The following is a 15,882-nucleotide window of genomic DNA, read 5'->3' as shown; positions in this document are numbered from 1 at the left end:
CCCGGTTCCTTTGATGGCAACTTTACCTCCGTCCCTTAAATTCAGGTGTTCTCTAGAGTTTTTGCATGCTCTAACTATAGAACCTCTGTGCATGACATCATCCTTTCACCAGCAACTGTCAACTTTGCGTTTGTTTGCTTCATCTATATGTTCTTTTACTAGTCTTGTGAGTGCCAATTCTGTATAAACAACTGCTTGCTGAGTTATTCATTTATATGCAAAATTGCTTGCTCCCAAAAGAAACTTAAATGGGTAGCACAACAACCAAAAATACACTGACCTTTATTTATTTAATAAGAAACGTCATGCAGTTATGCTATAAGGTTCTAGCCAGTTGGGTCTACATGTGGGCTAAAATTTTGGCCAGAAGCTTTAAAGGAGCCAGACTAGTTCTCCGTGTCTAAGGCAGTCCTTTATTCTCCTTGGGCAATTCCAAAATGACAACAGCCTATTTTTTAATCAATTACACAACATAAACCTTTCCTACAGTAAGAAAAAACTCAGGCATGTATCCTTTCTATCTTCTTGAGGGGAACACATATTAATTTCAGAACCTCTTTGCATTGACAGAAGTACAATGACGCATATCTGGTAGCATGAGTTAAATCTGTAACTCATCTGATGTAAAAACCTCACCTACCCATGCCCATTCAACTAACATTAAATATTGAAAAAAAGTACATATTTACTTTCAGATCTCTAAACCAAAGTGCTAAAAACTTAAGGGCACATTATAAAGCATCGTTTAAGGCAGCAAACTCCCTTGATCAGAATGGGCAGGCTCTCAGAGTGAAGAACATGAACAGAGAAACAGCCATAAATGACAGTGGAAGATGATCGCAGATACAATTCAGCACATCACTTTAGAAACTAGATTGTACCTGAAGACTGCAAAAACCCGATTTTATTGGGAAATTCTAATTTCCTTATTAATCAAATACTTCAGAGCAGTAGTAAAGTTTTTTGTTTCTGTTGCTTTAATGAAAGCAAAGAGCGGAAACTATTGTACAATTTTTTAAGGTATCTCACGATAATTATCTTCAAAAAGTGCTAAAAACTTTACCTTTAATGTTCATTATTTTATTATTTTTTTAAAAGATTTTATTTATTTGTCAGAGAGGGAGAGAGAGGCAGAGACAGAGAAAAAGAAAGCACAAGCAAGGGACAAACAGGCAGAGGGAGAAGCAGACTCCCCACTGAGCAGGGAGCCCCATGCAGCGACTCAATCCCAGGACTCTGGCATCATGACTTGAGTTGAAGGCAGACACTCAACCGACTAAGCCACTGAGGCGTCCCTTTTTTTTTTTAAGATTTTATTTATTTATTTGTCAGAGAGAGAAAGCACACGCTGATTTTTAATGAATTTATTAAGTTTATTAAAATACATAGCATTTTAGGGACGAATTTCATTTCTCACTTGCTCAGATGAGCCATTTGTTGTACTTATAAGACAAACGTACTATCAGTTTCATATAGAGCCTTCGTTTCACACTTTTGAATGAACAGGAAATAAAAAGCGAAAGATGAAGAACAATTATTAATATTTTTACCACCACTATAGCCAAAATTGTAAGTGTCTTTATTTACTTGGCTTTCAACTGTTGAAGTGATGACAATGGAGAAAGTACCTCTATTTCACCCTCCATTCAGGGGTGAAAAAACCTTGAAATACAATACGAACATATTTTAATTTCAGTAGTATTGAAATTAGTGTTTATCTCCATCATTATAGTTTAGAAATTGAATAGAAAACTTCAAGTGCTTTTATTAGAGCTTTCTAGAGAGAATTTATCTTATCTCAGAGCAAAAAATGTCTCTTTCCTATATTATCAAATATCACATTTTCTGACAATTATAAATAGAAAATTTGCTAAATTATTAGGAATTTGGTAAAAATAACTCTTACTTTTTATCTGTAAATACTGAAAGTATTTTTCAATGAAAAAAACAAACAAACAAACAGGGATATACTTAAACAATGGGGTGCCTGTCTGGCTCAGTTGGTGATGTGTAAGACTCTTGATGTCCAGGTTGTAAGTATAAAGTATAAGTATAAAGCTTACTTAAAAAACAAAAATAAAAACAAAAACCCCAGGGCACTCAATTATTATTCAGTAATAATTCAGCTGCAAAAATGTTGTCGACGTATTTTATTACAGTTTTTTGTAACTTCGTACTGGTCAAGTATGGTAGACTGAAGGTTTATATTCTGACAAAGGCAGAATGAAGTACTTACAAGCTACTACTATGAAACTCATTTTTAATTCCACTTAACATCGTCTTCCTCACTAAAGTGTTCTTGTTTAAACTGTTATTGTGCTGACTAAATAATTATAAGCCACCAGTATAATATAACAATTTAAAAATGGGGGTCCTACAGCTAGTTTTGGAATTAACCCCTTATTTGCACTAGTACCTCATAAATTGTTCAAAACTTTTGATAATAAGGGTACAGTGAACAACTGTATGCTTCCAAAGAATTTAAATACTCCCAAAACTCTAGTTCCTTTTAAAGTATTATAAAAAATGCAGCCCTGCTTTTATAACATGATGAAACAATAAAAATAACTTAGCTTCTACATGTCCTATAATATGTAATTATATTTACTAGATACAAATATGATGTAGACCTATACATTTTGTTAGATATTGAACTGTGTATTTTAACTGTAGACATCCACAAACAATGATAAGTTACCTATAATGTACAGTCCCCTCAAGGCCAACTCTTCCAAACCCTCTCTGTACCAACTCCTCTGATCTTTGCTTGTCAATTTTGTAAAAACAGGGAGTTGCACATATTTCTCTACTTCCCACTTCTCTCTGGCCTACTTCTAAATGTTCATCTAATACCAATTAAATTAAATTGTTCAATTATTAAACAGCTCAACATGTAAAGAATGGATAAATGGTCCATTATTAGTGGCTACCTTTACTGTCTCTCTAGCATGAACTGTTCCCCAAATTTTGAAACACTATGTGCAAATTGTTCTATTACAATTTACTGGAGCACAGAATCCATTCTTCCAAAGAAGGTAAGTTATTTTTTACAGTTTATTTCACAGGCCAGATTCCAAATGGTACACAAGATTGAACTTCTGTTTTAAATTTTAAAAACCTTTCTCAAGTACCATTTATGCAAATAAGATTTTGTCTTAACTTTTTAATAATGAGACCTTAAGAACTAAAAATAAAACATTTTTTTAAAAAGATCTTATTTTTTCAAGTAATCTGTACCTCCAATGTAGGGCTCCAACTCACAATCTTGACATCAAGAGTCACATGTTCTACTGACTGAGCCAGCCAGGTGCCCCCAGAATTAAATCATTTTGTTGGAAAATCTTTGGTTTTGATGGAAACCAAAATAAAAATCTGATGAAATCTGTTCTCTGGTTTCTTAAAAAAATCTTGACCAGTATTAACATTAAAGAAAAACTACTTATTATGTGCTACTTATAATATGGCCAATACCTATTCTCTATGAAATCAGAGATTTTACAGCAATTTGTACCCATATTCTTATGACATGGGGTTTTTTTAAAGATTTTATTTATTTATTTTACAGACAGAAATCACAAGAAGGCAAAAAGACAGGCAGAGAGAGAGGAAGGGAAGCAAGCTCCCTGCCGAGTAGAGAGCCCAATGCAGGACTTGATCCCAGAACCCTGGGATCATGACCTGAGCCTAAGGCAGAGGCTTTAACCCATTGAGCCACCCAGGTGCCCCTCGCATGGATTTTTTAAAAAATAGTTGTTCTACTTTTTTTTTTTTCTTCATTGCCTCTTAGCACCTTTTGATGTTTTCATTTTGCTTATACTAACCAGACCCCAGTCTAGAAATTTTGCTATTCTACTTTAAGGTACACTAATAAATAAGCTAGAAAGTTAGACAAAATATTGTGTCCAGTGGGGGAAAAGAAGCAGGAGAAGAGGGTGAAGGCTTTGAACGGAAAGATGAAGGGTTTTCCTAGTAAACAAAATACAAAAGCAATAATGTATAATAAACTCTGTGATATTTAAATGTTCCTTCAGAGAGTTTCTGTGTTCCAAATAACTACAACTGCTGGATATTATTGTATCGGTTGACCATAACTAACCACAATTTTAATATCTTATATATAAGAAAATTTTAATTAAGATGCCAAATGTAGCAAAATTTAAAAAAGAGAAAAAAAAGAGGCCAGGAGTTAGATGCTCTGTAGTAAGGCCGAGAAAAAGCAATATCCATTTTCAGCAGTTTTTCTGGTATTCTATCGATATGTAGGAAGGTAATTATCCCCTTAAGAGATATCATTCATATATTTTAAATTTTATAACACACCTTCCAACACACATCATCTTCAGAAATCTTTTTTTGTTTTTAAAGATTTATTTAAGAGAGAGAGAGAGAGAGAGAGGGTAACAGGAGGGGCAGAGGGAGAGGAAGAGAGTTCAGAACCAGACTCTGGGCTTGATCTCACCTCCCTGAGATCATGGCCTGAGCTGAAAACAAATCAAGACACTCAACTTATGGAGCCACTCCAACACCCATTTAAAAAAACATAATATTAATCAATGAGATAAATATATGGAAGGAGAGATAGACAGAAAGCACACTATTTGTTTTCTTAACCTGAACTTGCTGGGTTTTTTTTTTATTTTTTTTTTAAAGCTGTTTCAAGAGAATGAGAAGACACACCACAGGCTGATAGGAAATATTTGCCAACAACCCTATCTGATAAAGAATTGTTACCCAAAATATATAAAGAACTCTTAAATGAACAATTGACTAAAAAATGGACAAAAGACCCGAATAGACAACTCACCAATGAAAATATATGATGGCAAGTAAGCATATTAAAAAATGGTCAATATGACATGTCACTGGGAATGCAAATCAAAGCTATGACACATCACCATATACCTATTAAAAGGGCAAAACTACGTTGTACGATACTACAATGGTGGACACATGCCATCATAAATTTGTCACAACGCATAGAATACTCAACACTAAGGATAAACCTTCACGTAAACTATGGACTTTGGATGATAATAAGGCATCAGTGTGGGTTCATCTATTCTAACAACTGAGCCACCCCAACACAAGGCGTCAGTAACTGGGGAGGTTGTGTCTATGTAGCAATAGAAGTATGATAACTCTACTTTCTCTGCTCATTTTTGTTGTAAGAAATATTAATCAAAAAATTAAGGACTGGGGAGCCCGGGTGGGTCAGTCAGTTAAGCGACCGACTCTTGATTTTGGTTCAGGTGTTGATCTCACTATTATGAGATCAAGCCCCATGTCAGGCTCCATGCTCAGCAGGGACTAGGGTTGAGGATTCTTTCTTTCACTTTGACCCGGCCCCTCCCTGCTCTAAAATAATAAATAAAAAATTTTTTTAAACATTTTATTTATTTATGTGAGAGAAAAAGAAAGTGTGAGCAAGACAATATGAACGGGGGGAAGGCAAAGGCAGAGGGAGAAGCAGACTCCCCACTGAATAGGTAGTCTGATGAGGGACTCTGTCCCAGGACTGGGGATCATGACCTGCACTGAAAGGCAAACACTTACCCAACTGAGCCACCCACATGACCCTAAATAATCTTTTTAAAAAATTAAGGATGAGGGCTCATGGGTGGCTCAGTCAGTTAAGCAGATTGCCTTCAGCCCAGGTATGATCCTAGAGTCCCAGGATTGAGTCCCACATCAGCCTCCCTGCTCAGCAGGGAGTTGGCTCCTCCCACTGACCTCTCTCCTCTCATTCTCTCTCTCTCTTTCTCAAATGAAAAAATAAAATCTTTAAAAAAAAATTAAGGACGAATTATGCCAAAGACCCAGAGAGTTATATATTTTTAACGTTACAAAAAAATTCCAAAATTCTGCAGACCTAAAAAAAAGATTACATTTGGAATATTACTCTTACTCTGTATTTTATGATATATAAAAATCAAAGAAAGGTATTACATATTCCTTCTGATATGTCAAACTATATAAAAATGATATTGAGATTTAAATGTTGAAAGCTTAAAAGGAGAAATCAACATTAGTAGGTAAAAGCCTCATTCAGTTTAATAAATGGGCTGAGATATGGACTCTAGTCATCTACTTTGGAATTATTCTAATAATTTTACCAGTTTGGATGCAGTAGCTAAAATGGGATATTAACACATATGTATTTACCTTTGAGTCATAATTTTGAAGGCATCTGGGAGGTAGCAGTCTGTATTCTCCATCTGAAATGGGTCAGCATCGCAAATCTTGTCATCTGTCCGACCATAGTTAGCGCTCTCAATCATGATGACATCACTGCCTGGACATCGCAGATCTATAGAATAACCTTCACAGGATAATTCTCGCCTAACTAGCCCGAATGGTAAAGCTGCTCTGCTGAAACCTTAAAAATAAAAGAAAAAAGAAATTAAAATCAACACATTTATGAAATATATATATTTTAAAGATTTTATTTATTTATTTGACAGACAGAGATCACAAGTAGGCAGAGAGGCAGGCAGAGAGAAATGAGGAAGCAGGCTCCCTGCTGAGCAGAGAGCCCGATGCGGGGCTTGATCCCAGGACCCTGGGATCATGACCTGAGCCGAAGGCAGAGTAAGCTTTAACCCACTGAGCCTCCCAGGCGCCCCTGAAATATATTATCTTAACAAGGCATTTCAAGTACTATGATTCATGTCTACATTCAAGAGGTGTCACGAAAAGTATGTTTTTTAAGTCACCCATTCACACATTAAATAATTCTTTGACTCCTTATGTCAAGAATTTTTTAGTTTTTTAAATATGTATCTTTAGCTGAACTATTCACCTGCATAATTTAAAATTATGCAAACAAAATATTTTCTGTATAATCTAATCACAAGCAGAAAGTAAATGACTCTTTTGAGTCAATCCAAAGAAAAATGACCAATTTAATCAATGGATTTATAAATAATGATGTTTTACAAATACAGAATGGAACAACTAATCAAGAAACAATCTTCATTTAGGCAGTGGAATAAAATCTCTGTATATAATGGCTTGACTTTCTCATTTAATGTAGACATATTAATTGCTGTTAGTAGCATTATCTTAAAAAATACTTTTGTCTTAGCAGTTTTGCACCCCTCCAAGAAAAGAAACCGAAGATACTTACAACAACATACTTATGGCATATTAGCTTATGTCAATTTATAGACACTTTATTTAAAAGTGGCATCAAAAGAGAAAAAAAAGAGGCCAGCAGTTAGGTGCTCTGTAGTAAGGCCGAGAAAAAGCAATATCCATTCTCAGCAGTTTTTCTGGTATTCTATCGATATGTAGGAAGGTAATTATCCCCTTAAGAGATATCATTTATATATTTTAAATTTTATAACACACCTTAAGGACTGGGGTGCCCGGGTGGGTCAGTCAGTTAAGCGACCGACTCTACTTTATTTAAAAGTGGCATCGATGGACGCATGCAGCAGCTGGGCATTCAAAGGCGTCAACACCCCCCATCTGAAAGCTGAAAAAACCCAGGAAGGGCAAAATTCGTCTAAGAGTCACTTTTGTCATCTACAGAACGGAGATAAAACACCTGTGATGTGACTTTTCTTACCTGGGTGACTCTAAGATAAGATCATGTACATAACCGTGCTCAATTAAAAATGCTATATGAATGTAAGTGTGGTGTATTAGAAAGAGTGCAGACACCTTCTGCTTATGAGTGCTGAAAAAGATCTGCAGATGGAATAAAAGATTAGGATTTTAAGTTACCAACCAGGGACCTGTGAAGTAGCAACACAGCGTAGGACAAAGATATGTGAGTGAAGTCCATCTTCACTGTGCTGGTGTTCTACCCATGGTTAGCTACCACTATCAAAAACTTCTCCAGCATTGCCTCAATTTTGTATTTCAATTTTCTAACCTGTCACCGTCTCAAACATTCCTGTTATAAAAGACTAGCAATAATTTTAGTATTTTTTCTTATCTCTATCCTTTTAATCACTCTGCATCACGTAAATTATCCTTTATGTCCCTTTTTATAGGAAAAAACTTGACCTTCAGAAGTAAACGGTTCCAAGTTATGAAGGTCAAGTTAAAAACTAGGTTATGGGGGCACCTGGGTGGCTCAGTGGGTTAAAACCTCTGCCTTCAGCTAAGGTCATGGTCCCAGGGTCCTGGGATCGAGCCCCGAGTCGGCTCTCTGCTCAGTAGGGAGCCTTCTTCCTCCTCTCTCTCTGCCTGCCTTTCTGCCTACTTGTGATCTCTATCAAATAAATTTTTAAAAAATAAAATTAAATTAAAAACAACAACAACAACAAAAACCAAACTAGGTTATGTCCAGGTCAATCCAATGTCAAAACCTGATCTCTTTAACTGTATTGTATACTAATTCAATGAAAAAAGTCACCTGGTAAAACGTGTACCTTCTTCCTAACAGGTAAATAATCCTCCAGAAGGGCAACTGGGTTACACTTTGATAGGACATAAAAATCACCAATTCTGGGGTGCTTGGTGGGTCAGGTGATTAGGCGACTGCCTTCAGCTCAGGTCATGATCCTGGAATCCCAGGACCAGGTCCCACGTTGGGCTCCCTGCTCAGCGGGGAGTCTGCTTCTCCCTCTGACTGTCTGGTACTCTCCCATTCATTCTCTCTCTCTCAAATAAATAAATAAATAAATAAAATCTTCAAAATAAAAATTTGCCAATTTTCAGACTTGACCGAGCTCTTCGTTCTACTGAGAAAACTAAAGGTGTAATTGGAATGATGAGAGCAAAAAAGGACACAATTTCGAGCACAGAAATCTTCAGAGGATTGCAGCCCACCCGAACCTTGGGAGGTTTTCACTAAGAAGGCTTATGGTCTTATGAGTTACTACAAGTATGTGGAGAGGTGCATTATCAATGAAGAAGGAATACAGAAATGAAGCTAGACAGGAGCTCCTGGGAGGATTAAAGGTCTGAATTCCAGCTCAGGTCATGATCTCAGGGGGTCCTGGGACTGAGCCCTACTTCAGGCTCCACACTCTGTGGGGAGTTGGTTTTTTCCTCTCCCTCTGCGCCCCCAACTCATACTCTAGCTCAAATAAGTAAATAAAATCTAAAAAAAAGAAGAAGAAGAAGAAGAAGAAGAAGAAGAAGAAGAAGAAGAAATGGAGCTTAACAAATGTCAAGACAGATAGTAAATAGGCCAACCTTTCAAAAAGTTTATTGTGAAACTTCATAACTAAAGTTTTACATGATTTTTACTGCTTTTCTCTGTTTTCCAATACTGTACTGACTATCTAATTCAACTTAAACTAGCATTCTTTTTTTAAAAAAAAAAAAAAACTAGTATTCTTATATTTGTTTTTGATAGAAAATACGCTTTTAGGGGCAGTTGGGTGGCTCAGTCAGTTTAGTGCCTGTCTTTGGCTCAGGTCAAGATCTTGGAGTCCCAAGCCCCCTGCTCCCTGCTCAGCAGGGAATCTGCTTCTCCCTTTGCCCCTCCCCTCTTCGCTTCCCCTCTCTCTCAAATAAATAAATAAAATCTTAAAAAATAAATGCTTTGGCGCTTCACTTACTGCAATGGCAAAAGCTTTGTGGAAATTCAAAAAAGCAACATACAAAATTTTGAAGCACAAAGTATTTTAAAAAGACAGATATTTTGTAATGATAACTCCTTAATAAATGAGAATAAATCATATTACTAGAAAATACTGTGAATTTTAGAACACATTAGAAGACTGGCTTGGAGCCATAATTCACAACTTTCACTACTTGTCAAAAATATAGGATTGACTATGAAGCATTGTGGTTTTTAAAATAAGCCCTTAGTTTTTGTTGCTGTTGATAGTATGCAGGATTACAGTTATTAAGGTTCTAAGTAAATTTTTCTCTGCTTTTGAAAGATATTTAAGAAATTGCATTGTTGAGTGTCCTGCTGTTTCGGTAATTCAGTGAGAGGATTTTTAAACCTTAGCTATAGTCATCCAAACAGGTAAAGTAAGAAAGAAAAGGAAAAAAAAAGAAGGAAAAGGGAAAGAAAGATCTGCATACTTTAATAATTTCGATTTCTAATGTAGAATCTTCTGGAGAAGAGAGGCCATGGTGCTTACGCTTTGCAGAGAACTAAATGAGTTCTTAATAGGGAATATTGCTTTATTAAGTGCTACAATGTCTATTATTTTGAATCAGAAGTGTTCTTTATAAATTCTTGCTCTCTCCCCTCTGTTTCCATTGAACTTTATACTTCTTCACAAAAGTGCTTATTGTTACCACGCAGTACTATGCATATTCATTTTTAATTTATATCTTCCCTGCTAGACTATGATGATAGAGTTCTTATAATGCCAATGCCTAGGTGGGTACATGACATGTAATTCCAACAAGTATTATCAAACCAAAGCTAAATCGAACTGGTGTTTGTTAAAACCATAAATAATTACAATCTTTCCCCTCTATAATACCTATTTCCTTTGGTCATGGAAATAAAAACAGTTAGCATTTAGAAACAGATAAATCACTTATAATCAGAGAAAATGATATGCCATCCTCAAAAAAGAAAAAAAAATTCTGCCAATTATTTTCTAGGTACTGCTGGCGTTCATTAATGTTTAACATAAAGACAGGTGAGTAACATGTTTGTGAGCTTTCATTTACTTAAACACTGTTTTTCCAATCAGAAACACAGAAATTCAAATAGGAACATAGAAAACTTGTTATAATAGCTAACATTTGCACACTAATTATTATGTTCTGGCACTGTGCTAAATGCTTTATATGGATCACTTTTTTAATGCTAACCAACATCAAGATCAACAATGGAGTAAGTTACTATTATAATACCAGTTTTATAGAGTATGAAACTAAGGCATAAAGTTCGGCATCTCAAGGATTACTACAAGCTTGTCTATAATGTACACAGGTTCTCAGACTTCTGAGCTCACGTTCTTCTTAGCGGCAATAAACAGAAGAGTATTGTGTGACTTCTTAAACCACCTTACTGATAATAATTTTATAAATTTTCACACAATCTGAAAAATCTACAAATGAATATTAGTAAATTTGACAGGACAAAATTATGGGAAAGGTTCACAGAACATATAGATAATAATGAAAATTTTATTTTTGGAAATGTAGTGTAGAATGCCATAAATATAAAGAGAGCACAGCCTACACTCTTCAAATATATATACATGGCAAGAACATGGGCTACTAAAACACGTGTGTCTAGGTGAGGCTTGTGGGTTTGGCAAAGGCATTTTACATTTCTGGGTTATAATTTCTTTTTCTGAAGAATTAAAGTCATTTCAAAGTTGCATCAAATTTCACCAATCTGTGATTCTAAGTAGGCAAGTTCCTTTTTATCAGGTAACACATGCTATTCTAACATTCTCAAGCAGTAACTGAGTAATAAATTACTTGCTGTTTTCTTTAAACACACATAAGAAGGCTAACATGGATGTGTCATGGCACAACTGTGTAGCTTACTACTGTCTGTGTAGCTTACTACTACAGCTTACTACTGTACTTACTACTGTAGCTTACTACTGTCAAGGTAATTCTCCAAAGCACATGTGATGAGTAGGCAGCCAGGATTCACACAAATCATAAGCAGACATCATTCTGGATTAACTATTTTAATCAAGGACAGTCAAAGGGATAAAATAAACATAGGCCAACATGGGATCACAAGAAAAATTCACATTAATTTCTTAGTAAAATGTAAATGGCTGTGCCTTCTTCAGCCACTCCACACTATTTTTCCTAAAAACTTCAAGGAGTGGGTTCAGTCTCTTCAACAATGGTACACAGGAGGAGTTTTGGAAAAGTCTTAAATAAAACTGTTGTCATTAATTTTTTTAATTCAACATTTTCACTAAGAAAATGTGATGGGGAAAAAAAAAAACCAACCCAGAACAGATCTTATTCCCAAATACATTATTTTACTCCTTTATTTATAACACGTTAATGACTTACTATATTGAATCACAGAAATAAAACATCACAGGTATGGCTACTACTTCTTAACCACACTTTCTTCCTTTGTATATGATGTAACTCTTAAGTATTTTTTTTTTTTCCAATTTATTTATTTTCAGAAAAACAGTATTCATTATTTTTTCACCACACCCAGTGCTCCATGCAAGCTGTGCCCTCTATAATACCCACCACCTGGTACCCCAAGTGGCGGGGGGGGGGTAACTCTTAAGTATTTAAAGTGGGTATTTTTAGGACTTTTTTTTAAGTCACTTGCCAGGACTACATAAGTGATTCCCAAACATGATTTTGCATCAGAGTCAACTGGTAAATGTTTTTAAAAAGATCTTCAAGCCCTAATCCAGACCTACTGAATCACAGTTTCTGGGTTCAGATAAAGCTGGGTATCTGTATTAGGGAAGGAAAATGTTAATTTATTTGCAACACAATGATATAATAACTAATATGTGCCAAGAATTTCTCCAAGGCCTTTTTTAAATAGTTTTTATTTCTCTATTGAGATTACATATTTATTAAGTCATTGCCATCATATTTCCTCTTAATTTTCTAATATAGATGCAGTTTTACTTTAATCTTTGAACATATTCATAATAGCCACTTTGAAATTTTTATCTGCTAAATCTAACATCTGGGCCTACATCAGACACAGTTTCTACTCAATGCTTTTTCTCCGGAGTATGGGTCAGTTTCCTTGTTTCTCTGCAAATCTTGTAAATTTTTTGTTGTTGGAAACTAGACATTTTAAAAAATATTCTGTTAGCAAATGCAGATCCAGATTTTCTTCCCCAGAGAATTGCTGCTACTGTAATATTTTCTCTTTAGAATCTTGACTGGATTTAAGCTACAGAATCTGTCCCCTCCATCTTCTTCCGCTGCTGTCTCAACTCACTATTGTTTTTTTAATTCTTGTTTTTATTTTCTAGCCTGGCTTCCTAGGGATCATTCCTGTCTCTGCATAGCTTAGTGATGGGTCAGTGATTGGGCAGAGTCTTTACCTTAAACACCATGAACAAGGTCTCTACCCTCTGCTGACTGATTTGAGTGTGTGTAGGGAGAGTGTGCAAGGTTCAGGCAGTTTCCAAGTCAGCCTCAGTTATTTACTTTCTGCCAACTCCTCTCACATCTCTTTGGCACGTGTGTGTAGCTTCCCACTTAGTCAAGAATGCATAGAGAACTTTGGCTCTTTTCATTTCAAAGATTCCCTGGGTTTGTTTCAGACTGGCCCTCCAGTCTCCCCAATAGGGACTACAACCTCAGGCTAGCAGAGCTGTGAGTCTTTCCCATCTGTTTTCCACAGTGTTTACTACTTTCATTGGCAACACTGCTGGGCACGGGTTTCCATCCTCCACTCCAAATCAAGCCAACTCTCTCTGGCAGCAGTCACTGACTTTCAAGGCCAGCCTTGCCCTAATGAAACTAGCACAAAGACTTAGTAAGGAGTGGAGGGTAGGAGCAGCCCCAGGCTAGAAGGCTTTCAACTTCCATTGTTCATACCAGAAGTTGTATAGCTTTTCATAAATAAATGCTTCCCAATTTCTTATTTGGCTCTGGTTCATTTCCACAGCCTTAAATTGTTGTGGCTCACAATTCTGTACAGATTTACACTTGTTTTGGGAGAGGATTTGTCACCTTCTTCATCCCCAACATCTGAAGAAGCTCCTCAAAGGACTTTATGAATATTTACTGAGTAAAATGCTCAAAACTGTATGGGGTAGGTGATATTACCATTATCACCATTTTAAAGAGGAAGAAACTGAGGCACAGAAAAATTACTTTTTCCATCATCATATCATCCAGTAAGAATGAAATCAAGGTTTGAGATACATTAATGCAGCTCCCAAGTTCATACCCTAATAATGTTACTTTAATGCCTCTTAGAAGCAGGTCTGCAGACCCTGGAGGCAGGGGAATTAGTTAGTAGGATGTACTGGGTGCTTTCCAGTCTTAGGGGAAGAAGAGCAGGAAAGGAAATAATAGTGTGTTTGATTGTTAAGCTTACTATGAAACTGTCCAATCAACGTAATCAACATAAAGAAATTCCCAAATTAAAGCCCTTTAATTATACTATTACTATGACATTTATTCTAAGTCGTATTTTCAATCTATTTCTATTTCAACGAAGTGGCGGTAGGGGTGGGGGAGCATCCCAGCAAACAAAGTATAATCCAATCCACTGTGCAACCCTGTCAATCGAAGAAAAAAACTTGTGGGAGGCCCTGTGAGCAAAAAAATCAATATTGCAGCTTTGTGCTGTGCAAATGTGAATATCCCCAAATAGTGGTGCTTAGAGTAAAATGAACTGTTTTGCTCCATTTTCTCCACTCTGAACAAATGATTTTGAAAAGACAGGGTTTTTTTCCCCCCAAGCTATAAAATGTCAAGCAATAACTCTCTGTGCTTTAGGCTAGTGATTGGAATAAATACCTCCCAGCAACAGGTGTGGTGACTTAGGACTGAAATCATTCACATTCAGAGGATAACTCCTAATAAACAGATGCACTTCTTTGAGATGGGAATTTGTAAGATCGGAATTGGAACTGTCATTGGATTTTGCATCATATGAGCATTTTTTGCAAGAATAGATGCTACTCTGGCGACAGTATACTCTGCCATAAGCTTACACCTGTGATAAACTTTAGGCACTTGATTATAAAAACTTTACTTTTCTGACATTGTCTCCATTCAGTTTGCTCTTTATAAAGATTTCTGCAAAATCATACATTCCTATATGTCTTATTAAGCTATAATATAAAAACATCAACTTTTCTGGAACGGTTTTTTCTTAATTACTTTGAACTAAACCCTGTCATGGATGCTACTGCTCTTGCTGTCTGGGGTCCTGGTAAGCACCATGTCTTCTGATTATCAGGGACCTCTATGGAACTGAGGCTGTGACTTAAAGCTCTACTGAAACATTAACGCAAGCCACAGTCTACTACGAGTGCTGGCATATTGAAATCTGATTTATTTCTGTTTATATATGTTAATGATTTTTTCCCTAAAATGGAAATGAGAAAACTACTTAATAGGTGGGGACATGGTTTCAACCAGGCTGACTTACAGCCTACAAGCTTCCAGAAAACTTTTTTTTCCATTTCATTTTCGTTCAGATGAAAAAAATGTTAAAAATAAGCCTAAATTTATTTCACTAATGGTTCAACATGTTTATTTCTTTCTGAATATTCATGATGTCATCAAGACAATGTTAAAATTCAAGGATGTATAAAAAAGCTTTTGTTGGTAGGGGAACATGATTGGCTCAATTGGTAGAACATGTGACTCTTGATCTCAGGGTCATAAGTTCAAGCTTGATGGTGGGTGGAGAGCTTACTTACACTCATTATTAAATCACAAGTGCCACTAAAATACAGCAACTTAGTGATTTAATACTATCAGTTTAATATTAATTCTTAATATTAATTAATTAACTAACTGATATTAATTCTTTTAGAAAAATTCCTGATAAGCATGTCTACTGAAATATTATATACAACATGAAGAGTTGCTTTTAATTGTTTCAGTAAAAGCTATAACTTCTTCAAAGTTCAGAATTGTAGGATTCTGATCTACTTCTAAAAGAAATTAGTAAATTTTGTATTAAGCCTCAATATTTCCCTGCCTATGTTTAAACTGTGCCCTCTGTGTAGAATATTCTACTCATTTTTCTCTTAGGCAACAATTATTCTCCAAATCCTGTCAAGCCTTCTCTAAGCAAAGAGGAAAAGAATCTGAGCTCAGGTTTTGGGTCATCTATTTTTTTTTTCTTCCAATAATATTTACTGCACCCCTACTATATGTGTCTAGCACTTTCCTAGGCGCAGAGGTTAACAGTGAACAAACATGACAATGATCCCTGTGCCTAGGTAATTTACATGGGTAGTGAGTTCTCCTTGAGGTAAGGTATCACATCTATCTAGTTCACCATTACAATGCCAAAACCTAACA

At 35.8% G+C, this 15,882-nt stretch overlaps 1 protein-coding gene across 35 annotated transcripts in view; it reads right to left on the bottom strand.

The window, feature by feature from the left end:
- ADGRL2 (adhesion G protein-coupled receptor L2) overlaps positions 1–15,882 on the bottom strand; it is a 613,413-nt gene that overhangs the window by 78,622 nt on the left and 518,909 nt on the right. For all 35 annotated transcript variants that reach the window (XM_044238562.1, XM_044238560.1, XM_044238559.1 and 32 more), the window contains one exon: positions 6,163–6,376. In XM_044238562.1, the coding sequence (XP_044094497.1) occupies positions 6,163–6,376 (214 nt within the window). The remainder of the gene's footprint in view (positions 1–6,162; positions 6,377–15,882) is intronic.

Source organism: Neovison vison, chromosome 2, assembly GCF_020171115.1.
Source record: "Neovison vison isolate M4711 chromosome 2, ASM_NN_V1, whole genome shotgun sequence".
Lineage (NCBI taxonomy): Eukaryota > Metazoa > Chordata > Mammalia > Carnivora > Mustelidae > Neogale > Neogale vison.
Note: the sequence above shows the minus strand (reverse complement) of the source record. Positions and strands in the feature narration are given on the sequence as shown.